At 34.0% G+C, this 17,668-nt stretch overlaps 1 protein-coding gene across 2 annotated transcripts; it reads right to left on the bottom strand.

Annotated features, from left to right (window-relative positions):
- Window positions 1-11,536: 11,536 nt before the first annotated feature.
- On the bottom strand, window positions 11,537-17,118 carry LOC116019828 (beta-galactosidase-like). 2 transcript variants are annotated; one of them, XM_031260173.1, is made up of 18 exons: window positions 16,661-17,115; window positions 16,259-16,354; window positions 16,033-16,145; window positions 15,844-15,910; window positions 15,648-15,740; window positions 15,350-15,493; window positions 14,731-14,819; window positions 14,540-14,645; window positions 14,354-14,441; window positions 14,030-14,148; window positions 13,761-13,925; window positions 13,481-13,656; window positions 13,261-13,370; window positions 13,070-13,179; window positions 12,882-12,992; window positions 12,665-12,772; window positions 12,320-12,525; window positions 11,537-11,873 (listed from the first exon to the last, which is right to left on the bottom strand). In XM_031260173.1, the coding sequence occupies exons 1-18, from the start codon at window positions 16,835-16,837 to the stop codon at window positions 11,765-11,767; spliced, it is 2,187 nt and encodes a 728-aa protein (XP_031116033.1). In that variant the 5' UTR covers window positions 16,838-17,115; the 3' UTR covers window positions 11,537-11,764. The 2 variants fall into 2 exon arrangements, with proteins under 2 accessions (XP_031116033.1, XP_031116032.1); XM_031260172.1 differs by having other exon boundaries at window positions 13,070-13,370; window positions 16,661-17,118.
- Between the last annotated feature and the right edge of the window lie 550 nt (window positions 17,119-17,668).

Genomic DNA, 17,668 nt, shown 5'->3' with positions numbered 1-17,668 from the left:
CAAATTAACTATAAATTTTATTGTTGAATACAAATTGACAAACAAATTAACTATAAATTTTATTGTTGAATACAAATTGACAATTAATCAATTATTAAACATTATTTATAATAATTATTGTGTCCCGTGTAATATACTAAAATTATTAGTTAGGATTTTTATAATTACGTGTAATATACTAAAATTATTAGTTAGGATTTTTATAATTAAGTGTAATATACTAAAATTATTAGTTAGGATTTTTATAATTAAATGTAATATACTAAAATTATTAGTTAGGATTTTTATAATTAAAGCATAATTTATAAAATTATTAGTTAGGATTTTTATAATTAAAGCATAATTTAATTAAATCAAAATTATTAAAAATAATGTGTCCACATTACAAAATAAATTATACTTTCCTTAATAATTAATAATTAATAAAAAAAAAAAGAAGAGAAAAACATATAAAAGATGGCATACAATATCTTAAATAATGTAAATTAATATAAAATTTAATAATTACTTCGAAATCAAATACAGCAAATATTGCAGAAACATTGACGAGATTTTACTTTTCGGCTCAAAATATTGCAGAAACATTGACGAGATTTTACTTTTCGGCTCACCTGATAAGTTTACTAGAAAAATTATTTTACTTTTCGGCTCACCTGATAAGTTTACTAGAAAAATTTACCTTTTTTTCGGCTCACCTGATAAGTTTACTAGAAAAATTTACCTTTTGGTCCAATATTTTCCCTACATTTTACACTCTTTGGGTGTCTACGCTTGAAAAAAATATATATTATTTTCAATGGTAAAAGTAATATTTAATGTGATACTACATAGTGATTGATTGTCTATGAACATAAAAAAAAATAAAAAAAATAAAAAACAAGTATATGAGTATTTATGAAATTTATGGAACTTATTGTAAAACTTCATAGGAATAGTTTGTATATTTAGAGGGGAAAAGTCTGTAAAGAAAGTTAAAAATTTTGAGATTGGATTGCGCGATTTTAACTATTTATATTTGTAAGAAAAAAATGTATAGAAATTCTAATTTTATAGAGTCTAAAAAATGAAAATAAACAAAAATGAAATAAATAAAATAGTTTTTGCCAAAATGGTCCCTTGACTATTCTCAAAATGGTCCCTCGACTATTCTCAAAATGGTCCCTAAACTATTTCTAAATGTTTATTAGGCTAACAATAGGTAAATGGACGAAAATGCCCTCCATTTTAACACTGATTTGACGGAATATGTAACGGAGGACCAAATTGGGTGAGTTTTTGAAAGTCGAGGGACCACATTAGGTGCAATTGATAGTCGAAATGCAAAATTGAGAATGAGCAATAGTCGAGGCACCATTTTGGGAAAAAACTCTTATAAAATAACTCTAGGACAAGTATGGATAATAGTGTGTGCATGCGAAGCAACAAGATTGTGCATTACTCTGAATGAAAGTTGTAATGCCCGTGCATGCGCTAATTCAGTGGTAGATGTGTGCATTATATTGAACATGGCTTTCTAATTTATGAATTGGGAGACAAATCCCGCGTAGAGACACACTTGTGTGTGTGGATGCAACATAGTTAATCCAATAACGACATAAATTAACTATCAAGAAATGACACAGTGCAACAATAGGCCTGATTTATTTGAATTTTTCAAAGTTAACATAAATTTAGAACAAAAGAAAAGAATATAACCAACCCAGATTTGCTAACTGAAAACTAAAATAAGAATAAAATAACAGTATGAAGTTTGTCTGGCAACAGTAGCTACAAATCCCCCCACACAATTGAAGTTGGAAAGACGGTGTGTGTTGCAGCTACTGTTAGGACCAGTAGAGTGAAATATACCAGATGCATGTGGTGTGGCAATATTTTTCCAGTGAATCACCACCAACATATAAGTTATCAATAATATTGAACTTCAAGCAATGCACACATCGCATACTAGTCACGCACAAACACAAAAAAAAAAATGTAATTAAGAACTAATTGCTTTAAAAAATGAAATCAATAACCTGAAATTTAGATTAAGCATGCCAATTCAGATGAAACACTAATTAACAACAGACAACCAAGTACATTATCAATAACAAAAAAATTTCAGTTTCTTAAAAAAAAAAATCTTTGTGGATCTTGTATTAATGCTGGAAAATCTCTGAACAAATTTGGCGAAAGTAAATAATATGGAAGGGATCGGAAGAGACAAGAGAGGATGTATTGTGAAACTGTATACACATAATGAAGCATAAAAATGCACAGACCCAAAATATGATGGTAAATATGCACACAGCAAATACCTAAAGTGCACAGACCAAACAACAAAAAAACTATAACTCATTTTTCTGCCACCGTAAGAAATTAATCCAAACAATTGAAAAAGCACATAGTAAACCCAAATACCTAAAGTGCACAAACCCAATATAACCCAAACAAATGCATTGGGTTTACATTAATGTGTCTGAACGCACACAACAAATACCTAAAGTGCACCAACCCAATATAAACAATGACCCAACATTATTTAACAGTAAACTAATAACACATGTATAAAAGATCCTTGGGATTTAAATGTCCTACTTTAACACTGAAATTCCCTTTCAAATTATTTCCTTATGATTTAAATAAACAATTTGAATATAATAGCCAATTATTTGAAGTAAAAGAAGCTATATTATTGTAAATACGCACACAGCAAATACCTAAAGTGCACAGACCAAACAACACAAAACTATAACTCATTTTCCTGCCACCGTAAGAAATTAATCCAAACAACTGAAAAAGCACATAGTAAACCCAAATACCTAAAGTGCACAAACCCAATCTAACCCAAACAAATGCATTGGGTTTACATTAATGTGTCTAAACACACACAACAAATACCTAAAGTGCACAAACCCAATATAAACAATGACCCAACATTATTTAACAGTAAACTAATAACACATAAAAGATCATTGGGATTTAAATGTCGTATGTTAGCACTGAAATTCCCTTTCAAACTATTTCCTTATGATTTAAATAAACAATTGGAATATAATAGCCAATTATTTGAAGTAAAAGAAGCTATAATATTATGCTTTAGTATTTTGAATATCCTAAATATCATATGATCATACAACAATGACTCTATTGATGCACACACCCATCCACACTGCCATACACACAGAAATACCATAAAAATTTTTAAAACACTGTCACACACACAGAAATACCATAAAAACTTTTTAAAAACCTGGGAACAAAAACAAGGCAAAATGGAACCCACACCCGGAACCCCAAAACAAAGAAGCATTAATCAAACTGCAAAATACAAAAGCTATGAACCTAACGTCTACCGTCAACGTCAACCCACCATATATTAAAAACATCACAATTTTATCAATTTTTAAAAATTAAAATTCTCCTAAACCATATATTATTATGATGGAAAACAATGGACAACATATTAAGTGTGCATTTGAATGAATCCTACTAACCTACATCTTTCATCTTTTAGTATTCTACTACCTATAAGCTCCCAATTTCTCAAGGCACTACTCTGAATCATACTAGATGAACAGATGGACTGAACAAAAGGAAACAAAATTACCAGGATTTAATCCCAAACTCATAACCCAAAACCCAAAACCAAAAAAAAAAAAAAAAAAAAAAAAAACATACCGAGATCGCCCCAAACCCATCGCACACTGCCATTCCCACAACACCCAACCACCGCTCACCGCCGGTACAAAAAATACCAATCACCGCCGCACACCCATGCCCAAACACAAAAGTATACCAAAACCCAAACCCCCGCAAATAAAAAATACCTGGTTCGCCACCAGACGAACTCCTGGCTACGGCTGGGCGTGGGGAGAGGTATACGACAAGACAAATGGGTTTTGGTGTAACACCCCCAAAAATGGCCTATTTTTTTTTCTTATTTTCACCAATTAATAAAGTAATTGATTAAAAAAACTTGGAATGCGGAAGCTTTTCAAAATCTTATTGATGGCATTACCGCCACACTTAGGCAACCATAATACCTTAGTGCTAAGGCTAACTTAAATAAAACCAAAATAAAAGACAATTACAATCCTCAATAGTCTTTAACAACATAAAACATATTAAAGTCCTGAATATTCATAACATTTATTTTTAAATCCTCCAAAGCATCACGTTTTATCGCTCTCATAGCAGCATACTTCATCATATTTCTCCTGGTACTCAAACAAACAACAATAACCACAACAAGGAGAAACAGGTTAGCATAACATGCTAAGTAAGGGACTGCCTGCCCCTATAAAAATATTTTTAATAACAATTATTTGATAAGGGAAAAATACTTTACCAATTCCTCAGCTTAGCTGCAATACTTTTTTAAAATATCAATTTTGTAAATATAAGGTAAAGTAAACATATGGAACTTTTCACAATATCATCACTTATAAAATTTTCTTATAAACTTTATTTTTTTTTGTGCCACACTTGCACACCACAAAATACATATGGAAGCACATCAATCACACATAAATGGGACAGAGGTTGAGGCTGTTAGTATGCGGGAGGCGCTCAGTTGGTTGAAGGACACCGGCTTGGGAGGTGTCGATGTGGAATCTGACTCTTTAATTTTGGTTAATGCTTTGTCTTGTAATTCTTTCTTTTCTGCTTTTGGTTTGGTTGTGGACGATGTTAAAGAATTGGCATCTTTGATTGGTGATGTCAAATTCGGGTTTGTTAGGCGATCTGCGAATTGCGCTGCTCGTCTTACTGCTAGGGCGGCCATTTCTGAGTCAGGTTGCGGGGAGTGGTTTCATACTCCCCGGTTTTTTCTTGTGGATTGTCTTGCTTCTGATTTAATGAATTAAGTTTTTTCTTTCAAAAAAATAAGATTCATCCGTACATAGTATATACTTAAATAAAAGAAATTTATAAACAATTCACATAGCTATGCAAACAATTTCTTGGATCAAAGTTCATGGATAAAACAACACTTTACATGAATCAATTTCACAAATAAGATGCACATCAAATTCATGCTTCAAATACATATGTTTTAGTTTTTCTACTAAAACATGAAAATTAAGGGCAAGCAAAGGAGAACAAACCCACTTACTTGGATGGCTTAATTCTTCTAATATTTCTCTTAAACCTTCAAAGGTTCAATGTCTCCTCCTTTACCATCATCATCATCACAAAATTTAAACAACAAAACAACACCCATTTAACATATAATCAACAAAATTCCATATCTATTTTACCCATAAAAGAACAAAAGAAACTTAATTACTAGCTAGCCTTGAAGGGATGGTTCCAACTCTTGAATAAAATAGAAGAATAATTATATATATATATATATATATATATATATATATATATATATATATATATATATATTTATGGAAGCAAATCGGTAAGGAGAAGTGGAAGAAAGAAGAAAAACAATTCTTCCCTTCTACAAGCTAATTTCGGCCAAGGGGAAGAGAAAGGAATAAGAAGACTAAATAAATCATCTATCAAGAAGTCATAAGTGTGGATGATTAGTAACATCCCAAATCATAACCCCTATCAATTAAATATTGATTATTATACTTAATTTAAAATAATATTATAAAATACATATATTTTATTATAATATATATGTATGCACGGTCAAACACAAATATATATAGTATACATAAAATATATATATATATATATATATATATATATATATATATATATATATATATATATGTCATACATATCATACGTATATATATATTTATATATATACCGTATAAAATAATTAAAATTAAATAACATTACTATATGTACCATATAATTTAAAGTATAGAATATCATAATTATAAAAATATACTAGATAGTATCATAACTATTTGGTCCAAATGAATAGGGTTCATGGTTCCAATGAATATGAACGTAGAGGTAAGGTTCAATGAACATGATTTAAGGACTGCATGAACAATAGGAAAGAAATAAAGATAGCTTTAAGAATTCAATTGGATAATATTTGGAACCAAAAATCTCAAGTGAACATAAGAGTAGGGTTCAACGAATACGATTGAAGGACTAAATGAATATTGAGGAATAACAGGAGTAACTTGGAAATTCAAATAAGTAGAATTGGGAGCAGAAAGAGTAACTTGGAAATTCAAATAAGTAGAATTGGGAGCAGAAATAGTAACTTGGAAATTCAAATAAGTAGAATTGGGAGCAGAAATTTTCGGGTGTCACAATCTATCCCCCTTAAAAGAAAGCTTCGACCCCGAAGCAATCCTTTCTTAAACATTACAACATGCCATTCTATTAAAAACACGGAGTGAGGTGTTAAATTTGGGGAGAGAGAATAAAAGAAGACAAAAATGAATTGGAAGCTACGGCTGGGAATTGGGAATACCAATCAAATAAAGGAAACAAAATAAAAATAACACCTAAATTAAAATGGTAATAAATACAGTAAATTAAAAAAAGACTAAATAACCCATCTCCACACCATAATTACCTAGAATAATCTAAAAATCCCATCAAATTTGTACCATTAAAAAAGACAATAGATGAACAGGATTTAATCTCATGATCTCATCTAAATGAGGTGGTCTCCCTGGATCCAAATCCTATATATATATATATATATATATATATATATATATATATATATATGCGTATATACTTACATTCTATATAGATGTGTCCTTTGATAGCTCTTCTATGATAATATGTGTTACGTGATGCATTATGACATCGTTCTGCTTCCAACTAAACTATCTATTTTCTAAACCTATATACTTATACTTGCTTTACGGGGTTGAGTGGTTTATACTTAGCATTTCATGCTAACGGGTTTGTTTTCTACTTGGTTTGATTAACCCCTTTCAAGCGTGGATGATTGATCGATGAGAGCGCCTAGTAGAGTTAGTAGTGTATATTTCTTTGTTCTAGCTCCCAATTTAGATCCCTCTTGTTGCTTAGTTATGTTACTAAGGATTTCTTGAGACCTTGTAGTGCTTGATGTTAACTCTAATGTTTTGTTGGTGCTTGGGCACCGGGCTTGTGTGCCCATATTGTTAGATGACTGTTTTATTTTGGGATCCTAGATACTCTAGCCTGGCAGGCATCCTTATGTGTGTATCTGTGGCGGTATAGTAGCACCCCCTTATGCTTTTTTGGATCCTTACCTGTTGGGTTAGAACTTATTAATGATTAAATTTCATTTCCTATATCTTAAGATTGAGATTTGTTACTAGGCTCGATTAGTAGATTTGGGGCTGTTATAACTTCCCGCTTCGTATCACAAAATTGTTGATAGATGTTGTAACTGGGCACGCGATCATGCCATTTATGGATGGCTCCTCCAGTTACAATAAAATTCACATTGCACCGGAAGATGAAAATTTGACGGCAGTTCGAATGCCAAAAAGCTTTTAGTATTACAAATTAATGCCCTTTGATTTGAAAAATGCAGGTGCTACATACCAAAGGGTTATGATGATATTTGATGACATACTTCATAACATGGTGGAATGCTATATAGATGACTTGGTTGTGAAGTCGAAACTCTAAGACAAGTCTAAGACATGTCTTCATGATATTTGATGACATGCTATACTTGACGCATCTAAGACAAGTCTTTGACCGCTTACAAAAGTTTCAACGCAAAATAAACCCCTTGAAATGTGTTTTTGGGGTCGCTGCTGGAAAGTTCCTTGGGTTCGCTATACAACACAGAGGCATTGAGATCGAACAAGCTAAGATCGATGTTATAACAAAGATGCATGAACCAAGAAACCTTCATGAGCTTCAAAGCTTACAACAGAAGTTGGCTTACATCGGAAGGTTCATATCGACTCTAGCTGGAAGATGTCAACCTTTTTGCTGGCTAATGAAGAAATGTGTCCCATTGATGAGGCATGTAAAAATATGTTTCAAAGCATCAAGTCATATATGATGAAGCCGCATGTGCTAACTGCTCCAATTCACGATCACCCATTGATCTTTTACATCTCGGCACAAGAAAGCTCTATAGGTGCCTTGCTTGCTCAGGAAATTAAAATTGAAATTTCTGTATTGGTGGTATATATTATGTCTAGTTCATATTTCAGTATTGTTCTGTTTAAGTATCTTTCTTATCACTGATTTAGAATATGACTGTGAGATTAGTAAGTGAGTTAGAGAAAAGAATTGGTGCGGGATTAAAGTAAATAGAAATTAAAGACACACGGTATTGTTTATCTAGTTCGATACAATAGTATCTACGTCTAAGGGACCACCATTAGTGAGTCTAATCCATTATCTCAATCCAATGCGTGATATACCTCACATGGTAAGTACCCAATCTAACGAAGCCTATAGATGATTGTTGAGGCGGAGATCGTGGCAATCAGCAGTCCAAAGAGTCCCTCGTTCGGAGATCCACGCTGAAGCTGTCCGGCTCACTGACTCACTCACCACTGCACCACAGTTGTATGGAATACGGTACTCAATTCAGCACAATGAAACTTTTCTTCTCAATAAGTCGCCTTAGCTCTGAACATAATTGATTTGAGAAGATAATGAGATCCAAAGAATAAATTGTTAGACACACATAGAAAGAACCTCTCAATATAAAGTAATCTCTCGTGTGTAAAGTCTCAAGGCTGCAACATCCTTCTATTATATAGAGGTTCTTCGAATCTTGATCAGCAAGTAATCTCCTAGGGTTACCTTGTAGAAACGGATCACTTAACATTCCTCTATTTAGGAAATATGACCTCATTAATCCCTGTTTCCAAAAGCATCAATAATGGAAACTGCTCTGCCTATTTTGAAGGTAAGTCGATGAAGATTATTAACAAGTTTCCAAATCTTCACTGGTGTAGAATTTGTTCTGTCAAAGCCTTCATCAATAGCACAATCTTCACAAGTGTAGGATCTGGTCTTATCGAAGACATCTTTAGTAACTTAAGACCTACACCTATCTATTTGCCATAATATAGTCAATCATAAAAATATGGTTTACAATAATAAATACTAACAAACTCCCCCTTTGGCTATTATTTCAAAAAAGAAAAAAGAAAAAAGAAAAAAAAAAAGACTACTAGCACTAATTAAACACTAACCGGCTAACCAAAATACTCATAAAGAACATATTAGCATAAATCATCAAGTCTACAATAACAATCCTCACCAGAGTAAAAATATTTTTAAAGTAGTACATACTATAGCTAAGATAATAATAAGTCAGACTAAGCAACCATAAAGTAACAACATAAAGTTACAACCATCAATAACAAACACATGCAACCCCTCAAACAAATACTTCTTCCCCTTTTTGTCAAAGTAATAGATAGAGTAAAACAATACTGTAGGGGTAAATCCTCTACTCTTAGTGTAGGGGGATGTCCTAGGCCGTCGCAGTCATCAAGCCGCAGGAGTATCTCCTCTACCCTAAGCACTTTTGACTAGCTCAACATCGACAAGGCTTAGACATAGTAGAACTGTGGCTAACTCAATATGGGTTGCATCCAACTGTTTCCCAATCAATTTGTGTGCCGTCTACAGATCATTAACTGTTTGCTTCAACTTGAGAGATAGCCGCGTGTTTCTGACATAAGGAGTCTGTTCCTCATTAGTAGCATCAAAGACTGGAGGAGTTATTGGCGTAACATCCTTGACATGCTTTCCTCCCAGTAGATGATCATCAACATGATAGTATATCGTGCTCTTCAACGTAACCTCATGAGAGAACATAGAAAGGTCATGTGAAAGCAATAATTTATAAATGAGATTAGGGTAGGGAAATTTGAATTTTTGTTCTCGTGGATGAATGAAGGTCAACATATGTGCAAAGATGATTCTCCCTAGATCAAATACTTATTTTGTGCCAATCCGGTAGAGACTAACTTAGCTCCTTGGAGATTGAGTACAAGTGGGTAGAGGAAATTCAGTTGCTTGTCAATAGTTTGGGTAAAATGGTGTACTTGAGCTTAGATCAGCATTGTAAATGAAATTCAATGGATTCTTACGCCAACAAGTATAGGCGGTGGTAATCAGAGTTCTCGCAACAGCATCCCAGTCAATAATTTCCTCCATGAGCTGCAGATTGAGCCCATAAAATTCATTGATCACTTGGGGACTCAATCTGTACCTTTTCCCTTGTATGTAAATCTTGTAGTGATTGGGACTGGTAGCATCATCAACTAACTTAGTGAGATTGCAATAAAACTCACTGGTTAGCAATTTAGAATAGGGTCCGATGTTGGTCACTGTATATAGCAATCCAATCTCCTCTAGAAGAGACACAATGTCACCAGACAAAATTCATCTGTTGTACTCTTTTACAACATATGAATGCATATATATCATGTACTCTTTTTCTTTACTAGGTTTTTCCCATCGGGTGTGTCTAGTGTGATTTTTAACGAGGCATGAATATGATATAATAATGTCGATAAGAAAAGTTTCAAATAATAAATACTTAAATAGACAAACCATAAATCCTGAAGATTATGCCGTAAAGGCTTATGGTTGTACTCTTTTTCCCTTAACTAAGTTTTTTTCTCACATGGTTTTCTTAAGTTAAGGTTTTGAGGCAACTAGTACAATATATGAGTTTACAAAAATCATGTACTCTTTTCTTCAACAAGGTTTTTCCCACGTGGTTTTCCTAGTGAAGTTTTTAACAAGACATGAGTATATTTTATATACGTACTATTTTCTTGTCTAGGTTTTTTCCACAGGGTTTTCCTAGCAAGTTTTTAACGAGGCAAGATCATAGTCAAATAATGTCCAAGGGGGAGTGTTATAAATAATATCATTAGTGAACATTATTATGTAACGGACATATTTATGTCCCCATTTATAATTTCTGCTATAGTTGTATATTATATATAATTATATATTACCTCTGTCCCATTTTACCTGTCATATTTACTATTTATTGGTCAAACCAACTCTTTCTCATTGCTTATTTTCTTTAGTAATTTTTTATTATTTTTAAATTTAATTTTGTGTGTTTAATAGTACTTTTAATATAGTTTCTAAATATATAAATTTTATATATTAATGCTAAACTTAATATTATGAAAAATTGGATTAAAAATAACTTTAGTCAAGCCTCGTTAAACGAACCAGACAACCAAAATGGGATGGAAGTAGTATATGTTTGTACCTTCTTTGTACAAGTAGCTAGTTAATGACATATGGATTATTCCCCTGTACTATTGTCTTTCACCCTTTTTCTGTATTTCTCTTTACAATATCTTCCATCTTGTGCAAATGTTCATTGGTTAGGAGCTAACGGCCAAGCAGGCATACAATTACAACACAATTCTCATTTTTAAGGTAATGCCTGTATGCTTGTGAAATGAATTCGAGATAGTATATTGATTTCGTGTTACTCTATCCGTTATAGAACTAACATGTTTGAGGAGAAATTAGACAAAATTGAAAGATATTATGATTGTATAAAAAATTAAATAGAAGCTAGGTGTAACTAATTACATCAAACAAGCATTTTTATTTCGATTAGAACCTTAACATTATTAACTTTTATATAATTGAGTAGATATGAAGAAAATAAGTGAATTTTAAATAGTTTTATATTTATAAATTGAAAATTAATTGTATTACGGACTTATGGAATACAGACATGCTGTACAAATAATCAATTGCATATCCAAAATAAATTATCAGCCTCCCCTAAAATCAAAGACTGCAGAGAAGCAAGGAAACTTCTTCTGCAAATGTCTTCTTCACCTGGGACCAATCCATTTTATGTACTGAGAACGAAACCAATCTGGCTGAATCAGTTGGTTCTTCTTACTAAGGAGATTCCAGTTGGATCACCACCACATTCCTCAAACACAACCACAAGATTTCCAGTTGGTCTCAACCACGATCGCGGCACATGATACCTGAAATTAGCGGTTATATCTATTAGATTAAGCACTTACCAAAAGTTATAACTGATAAGCAAGATGCTGGACTTGGCCCGCTCGCTCTGCCTAAGTTGGTTTTCTTGATGGCCAAGTCCCGCATCAACACTGCTGGTTGTCTTGCATTTTCTGTGGAGTAGTGGATGAAATTGAAGAGCTCCATCTCGACTAAAAAGCTAAGCTGATAATTGGATTACATATTATGTTTATATATTATATACTCAACACGCCCCTTAGGTAGTTACGTGTGCGAGCTGGTTACTTTGAACCATGACCTTTGACATTGGATGGATACCAAATTGAAGTATGTTTTATCTCAACTAAAAGCTTAAACTTACCATTGGATTGCATATTTATGTTTATATATTATATATTATATGCTCAACAAATGAAAGATGACTAATGACATAATAACTTATGCTTACCATCTTTGGGATGGTTGTCCACAACTAGTCTGGCATTTCTTCTCATTATAAGTTCCAGCATAGCTGCACCCACCGCAGCTGCCATGAGCGGTATATGCAGGCCAGTGGCGTCCTATGCCTTCACCATTTATCCATATCTGACCTTTCCCCATGCTGCTCATGTCTAAAGCCAGCGGATCGTTTCCTTTAGGCGCATTAAACGTGGCCTACAGATATCATAACCCAATTGAAGATAACTACGCTATTCAGGATCATACAATTAAGCTTGGGCATCATGCTTTTGTTATTCCTGTATTGATCGAAACTTGGAAGTGAAGTGATAGCACTGAGTTTAGTATAATTTACCTTGTACCAGGTTAGTGACTGCTTTTTAGCCGAAAGCGAAGCTTCCCATTCAACAGAGGAACTCCCACTTATTGTATTGAGGCTTAGCGATTCGCCTTTAAGACCAACCTGTGAACAACCAAGAAGACAATCAAGGAGTGACTGATGTTTCTTTTTGGTATTGTCCTAACAGAATCTCAAGAAATCCAATGGAGAAAAATTAAGCTGGGAAACGAACCTGGTAAGACCATCTCTGCTTTGTCAAGTCTTTTGTTCCCTCGTTAAGACCGCTCAACAAGACTGGACCAAGAACTCCAGTGTTCCATCTCTCGAAATGTGGGCCAACATTCTTAAATGGATGAAATATGTCACTGGTGATCAGCTTGGACTTATAATAAAACTCAAAAGTGCAAGTTGAACACTAACCGGGAGACCAACAGCGACGTTAAGCAGGGAAATCTTGTTCGTACCAGCTCTTAGTTTTACATTGCCAGTATATGTTACTTTAGGATTGTCCAATCCTCCATATACAGTTCCTATCAGAAGGCCAGAAACGAATAAATAAACACAGATAGACAAGAAACCTGCATTCTTAATTATGATCCAAGTCCTAATACCTGTTGATTGACCATTAACAAAAACATGCAACACATGACCGGCAGACATAACTGTTAGAACCGGGTACTTCCCACTCTTTAGAAATCCTTCGTTGGAAGCAATGTTCACACTGGAGCAACCGAGCAAGCAAGCAAGATCGTGTATTAGTGTTAGACGATGTACCATGTTGAGCTGAAGATAGATTCGGGAAAAGCTAGAAGATTATATATAAATACGTACTCTGTCATGTACCACAAATAGTCTGAGGAGTCTCTGGTTACGTTTATTTGCTCCCATAATCTATTAGCCACAAGCGTGTCCCCGTCACCTGAAGTCGGACTTTCTTCAATGTAGGACTGCCAAGAGAAACCACCCATAACTGGTGTCATCTTAATCTGTGAGCTTTGGGAACTAACCTGCAGTGTCATATTAAATATTAATGATGATTCCGATTTACCAATTGGAAATAAGAATTGAGTGAAGAAATTTCATGTTAGCAAAAGAGGGTTCTTATTATCACCTTTGCCGTGTTGTAAGCAACAGTCTTGCAGTCGGGTAGAATACTAATTGACCAAGGAGGCAGGTCATGTTGCTTATTCCAAAATGTTACTTTTACTGAAGATTGGGGGTTATAGTTGGAAAGAAATGCAGCACAAGCCCCGGATTTTGATCGAAAGACATGGGCCTAGCAATCAAAATCAGGAAAAGTCAGTCAATATATTGATTAAAAAGATGATTGAAGTACGTACCTATATATCTATAGTTGTTACACGTAAGTACGTAACCAACCTCTTGATTATTTCCAAGCGAGGTAACTGCAGGATATGATGAAACTAAAGCTGGTTCTGCAAGCTTGATAACTTTATGCAAATCTCTCAGGTGCCCGTATTTTGGTTCATTGGGAAGCCCTAATACGTTACAGAGATCAAACTATCAGTACAAGCGCCCATATATCTAAACGAAAGGAATTAGTTCTATCATAATCTAGCTTGATCCTTGTACATTTTCTAGTCTAGATATGTGCAAATACGATGCCAATCATATCTACATATGCACGCCTAGTCCTCAAAATGTCATCGCAATGAGCTATTGCGTGTTGTTGAAATATCATACCATATTCATCTAGTGGAGCATCATAGTCATAACTAGTAGCAATGAAAAGAGCTGCAGCTGTCCTTCCAAAATTTGTTCCTCCGTGGTACTGAAGCCACCAGATACAAGTAAATGGAATAAAGACTTTTTCGGGAGATCTCTAAAATATCAGAATAGTTACTGCGAAATGAAAAAAAATTGGCTAACCATGTAATAATTGACGAATGAGCCATTATTCTGGATGAACCTTGCAACAGAAAACGCTATGTCTTCTGCGGGTCTTCGGTGAACTGGACCACCAAATTGTGTATACCTGTAGTAGAACCGAAACATAAGAAAGTTGGATAAGAGAAGAAAGAGTAGAGTTGGTGTGAATTCTCTCTCTAGATCAGACTTGCCATCCAGTCCAGAGTTCGGTAAACATTTTGGGCTTATACGGTTTGTTGGGATGGAAGTTCTCGCAGTAGTATCCATTGCAGGTATCAATCTGAAAAAGTAGTAAACCAGTATGAATCAGTGATGCAGTCTCAGAACAAGTCTGGGATTAATAAATATCAGAATAAAATCCTGTCCACGAGACAAAAATTGACGAATTCATAAGGTTATTTCCATAGGAAAAAGATAAGCAAAACCAGTATCTGCTAAGGACTGGAGTACAGACTTGAAAGGTAAGCAAAACCCTATCTGCTAAGGACTGGAGTACAGACTTGAAAGGTTTATCAAGAAAACCATATTGGAAAGGTAAGTGTGAAAGTTTTGTGGGACCTTCAACTAGTAGCTTAATCATTCAGGGGTAGGCAAGAAACAACTGTCTAGCTTGACCTATTTAATGGCACTCCAAGTGGGAAATGCACTTTTTCAACAAGTATTTAGCAGATTTTTCGGCACAATAAATGTAGACACTGAAACTTCAAACATTGTAAAACAATGGGAAGAGACAGATAGTTTCTCCCAGATACTGCCTACTGAACCAGTGAGCAAAGCCCGTGCAGGCACAAAAGGGACAGATAGACTTACAATAGGATCAGGAGCGTCCTCTTGTTTACACATAATCCAGGGAACACCGGTTTTGAGACCTACAGCCATCTGCCCCGCCCATTTTGTGTATGCCTTACCCTGAGCACCAATTTCCCACTCCACTGGTCCATACTCATTTTCAATCTGCAGCAAAGAACTTGTACGATTAATTTGAAGAAAACATTGTAATGGAAGAGAAAATGGTTTAAAAAAGTAATGGAATAGACAAGAAAGAGCTATTTAATCGAATTGGGTTTGGCAAACACAGTGAAGACAAGCCACTAACATATCTTCTAACCTGACTCATAATTATTGGTCCACCTTGAGATTCAAACAGTTTTTCTGACTTCATCATGTTGACAATTTTCCCAACAAATCCTTGCATAGCCACCTTGCAATCATAGTAAAACCAAAAAACCGGAAGCAATTAGGAAAGAAAGAAGCAACGTATAGTCTGGAATAGATAATGAACAAATGAAGACGACAAAACCAACCTTGAAAGGCTGATTGTTAGTTCTGAATTCGATCCCGGGCACATATTTTAGCCAAATAGGGAATCCCCTGTCCCAAACCAAAACACAGCCATATTAACACAACATTCAATTCCACAAAAACTAAACATTCAATAAGTTCCAAATTTCTGTGGTAATATTTATAGCTTATGACTGTAGTAGCTAAATTACCCAAAATTCCATTCTCCACAAATGTATGGGCCAATGCGGAGATGAACATAAAGCCCTGCTTTCTGAGCCAGTTTGATGAACTTAACCAAATCATATCTCCCTTCAAAATTATACTGAAAATATAAAATTTGAAAAAAAAAAAAAAAAAAAAAGAGTTTTTAGTTTTAATTTACAGATAAAATAATATTAGCAGAGTTTTTAGTTAACAACAGAGTTGTAGAATTACTTTTCCAGGAGAGGGTTCATGCCCATTCCAAAAAACATAAGTCTGTATAACATCCAAGCCCCCATCTTTAGCCTTTTGTATAAGACCTGGCCACATCTACAATCACCAGACGCTCCAACTTTCAGGAATTAAAAAGAAGGCATTGATGGAACAATAATTACAGATAAAATAAGAAATACCCATCTGTTAAAAAGGCAAAGACTGTGCAAGAACAAATTTTTACACAAAAGAAGACTAGTTCAGACAAGTGTATTGGTAATTTTATGAGCTACAAAAGAAGCATTTCATGGAATTGAAGAATCAACAATTACAACAAACAGAAAATACCCATTTCTACCCCCCCCCCACACCCCAAAAAAAAAAATTAAAATATTATAGTTCAAAGAAGTGCATTGGTGGTACCTGAGGAGTGCTTCTTGGGTAGTGAATAGAGCCAGAGATGAGAATCCTCCTCTTCCCATTGATGATAAATGATCTACCATCATAGGAAACACTGCCTCTCACTGAGCAAAAAGCCAGTGAGGATAAAACCAACACAAACAGAACCAAAAAATGACTCCTAATTTTCTTGATTCCCATTGAGGAAAAATGATGATGATGATGATGATGAAGAAGAAGAAGAAGAAGAAAAAGGCAAGAGTGGTTTAATTTGTCCTTTTTTTCTTCTCGTTTTCTTACTATTCTCCTACAAAATTTCTCTGTGCAACAGCACACACAGAGGAAGAATGAAGCCTGTGTTTTGTCTTCTTTTCAGAATGCATATACAACAAATATAGATATATATTTACTTTATATATATAGATGGTTTTGCATGTACGAATTATGATGATGGAGCTGAAAAGTAAGTGAGGTTAAAGAAATTGAAAGTGAGCCTCCATTTCTCTCTTTATAAAGGCTTTGAGGGAAGGAAAACTGGAAAAGTGGACCACACACCATAGAAGGGGCTCTGAAAATTCCTGACACTCAGCTTAATTAGATATTTATACTCTTTAATGCATTTTTTTTTTTACTTTATGTTAGCTTTTAGAAAAAAAATTACACTTTTAGTCCGGTTATAATAAGGCAATTATAAAATTTCTCTAATTATTAATCATGCTCACCTTTCATCGGTCTCTAAATTATCATTAACGGTGTATTTTTTGTCATTTTATTAACTTTTCGTGCTCACTTTTCATCCCTAACTCCCTAAACTATACTAACATTGTAAATTCCATGCCTAATATTTTGTTAGTAAATGGACGAAAAGTGCAATATCAATTAAATAAGAAGAGTGAACACGATCAATAATTAGAGAAAAATAAAATTTTCTCTTAACTTTATATATCCAAAGATGATGACCATTTTTTTCTTTTTGTTTTCTTTTTCTAGTAAAAGAAAATGAATATATGAGAGTGTTCGCTGTGAAAAGGA

The sequence above is a fragment of the Ipomoea triloba genome, chromosome 5 (genome assembly GCF_003576645.1).
Source record: "Ipomoea triloba cultivar NCNSP0323 chromosome 5, ASM357664v1".
NCBI classification, from domain to species: domain Eukaryota; kingdom Viridiplantae; phylum Streptophyta; class Magnoliopsida; order Solanales; family Convolvulaceae; genus Ipomoea; species Ipomoea triloba.
The sequence above is the reverse complement of the archived record's forward strand: the minus strand, read 5'-3'. Positions and strand labels throughout refer to the sequence as shown.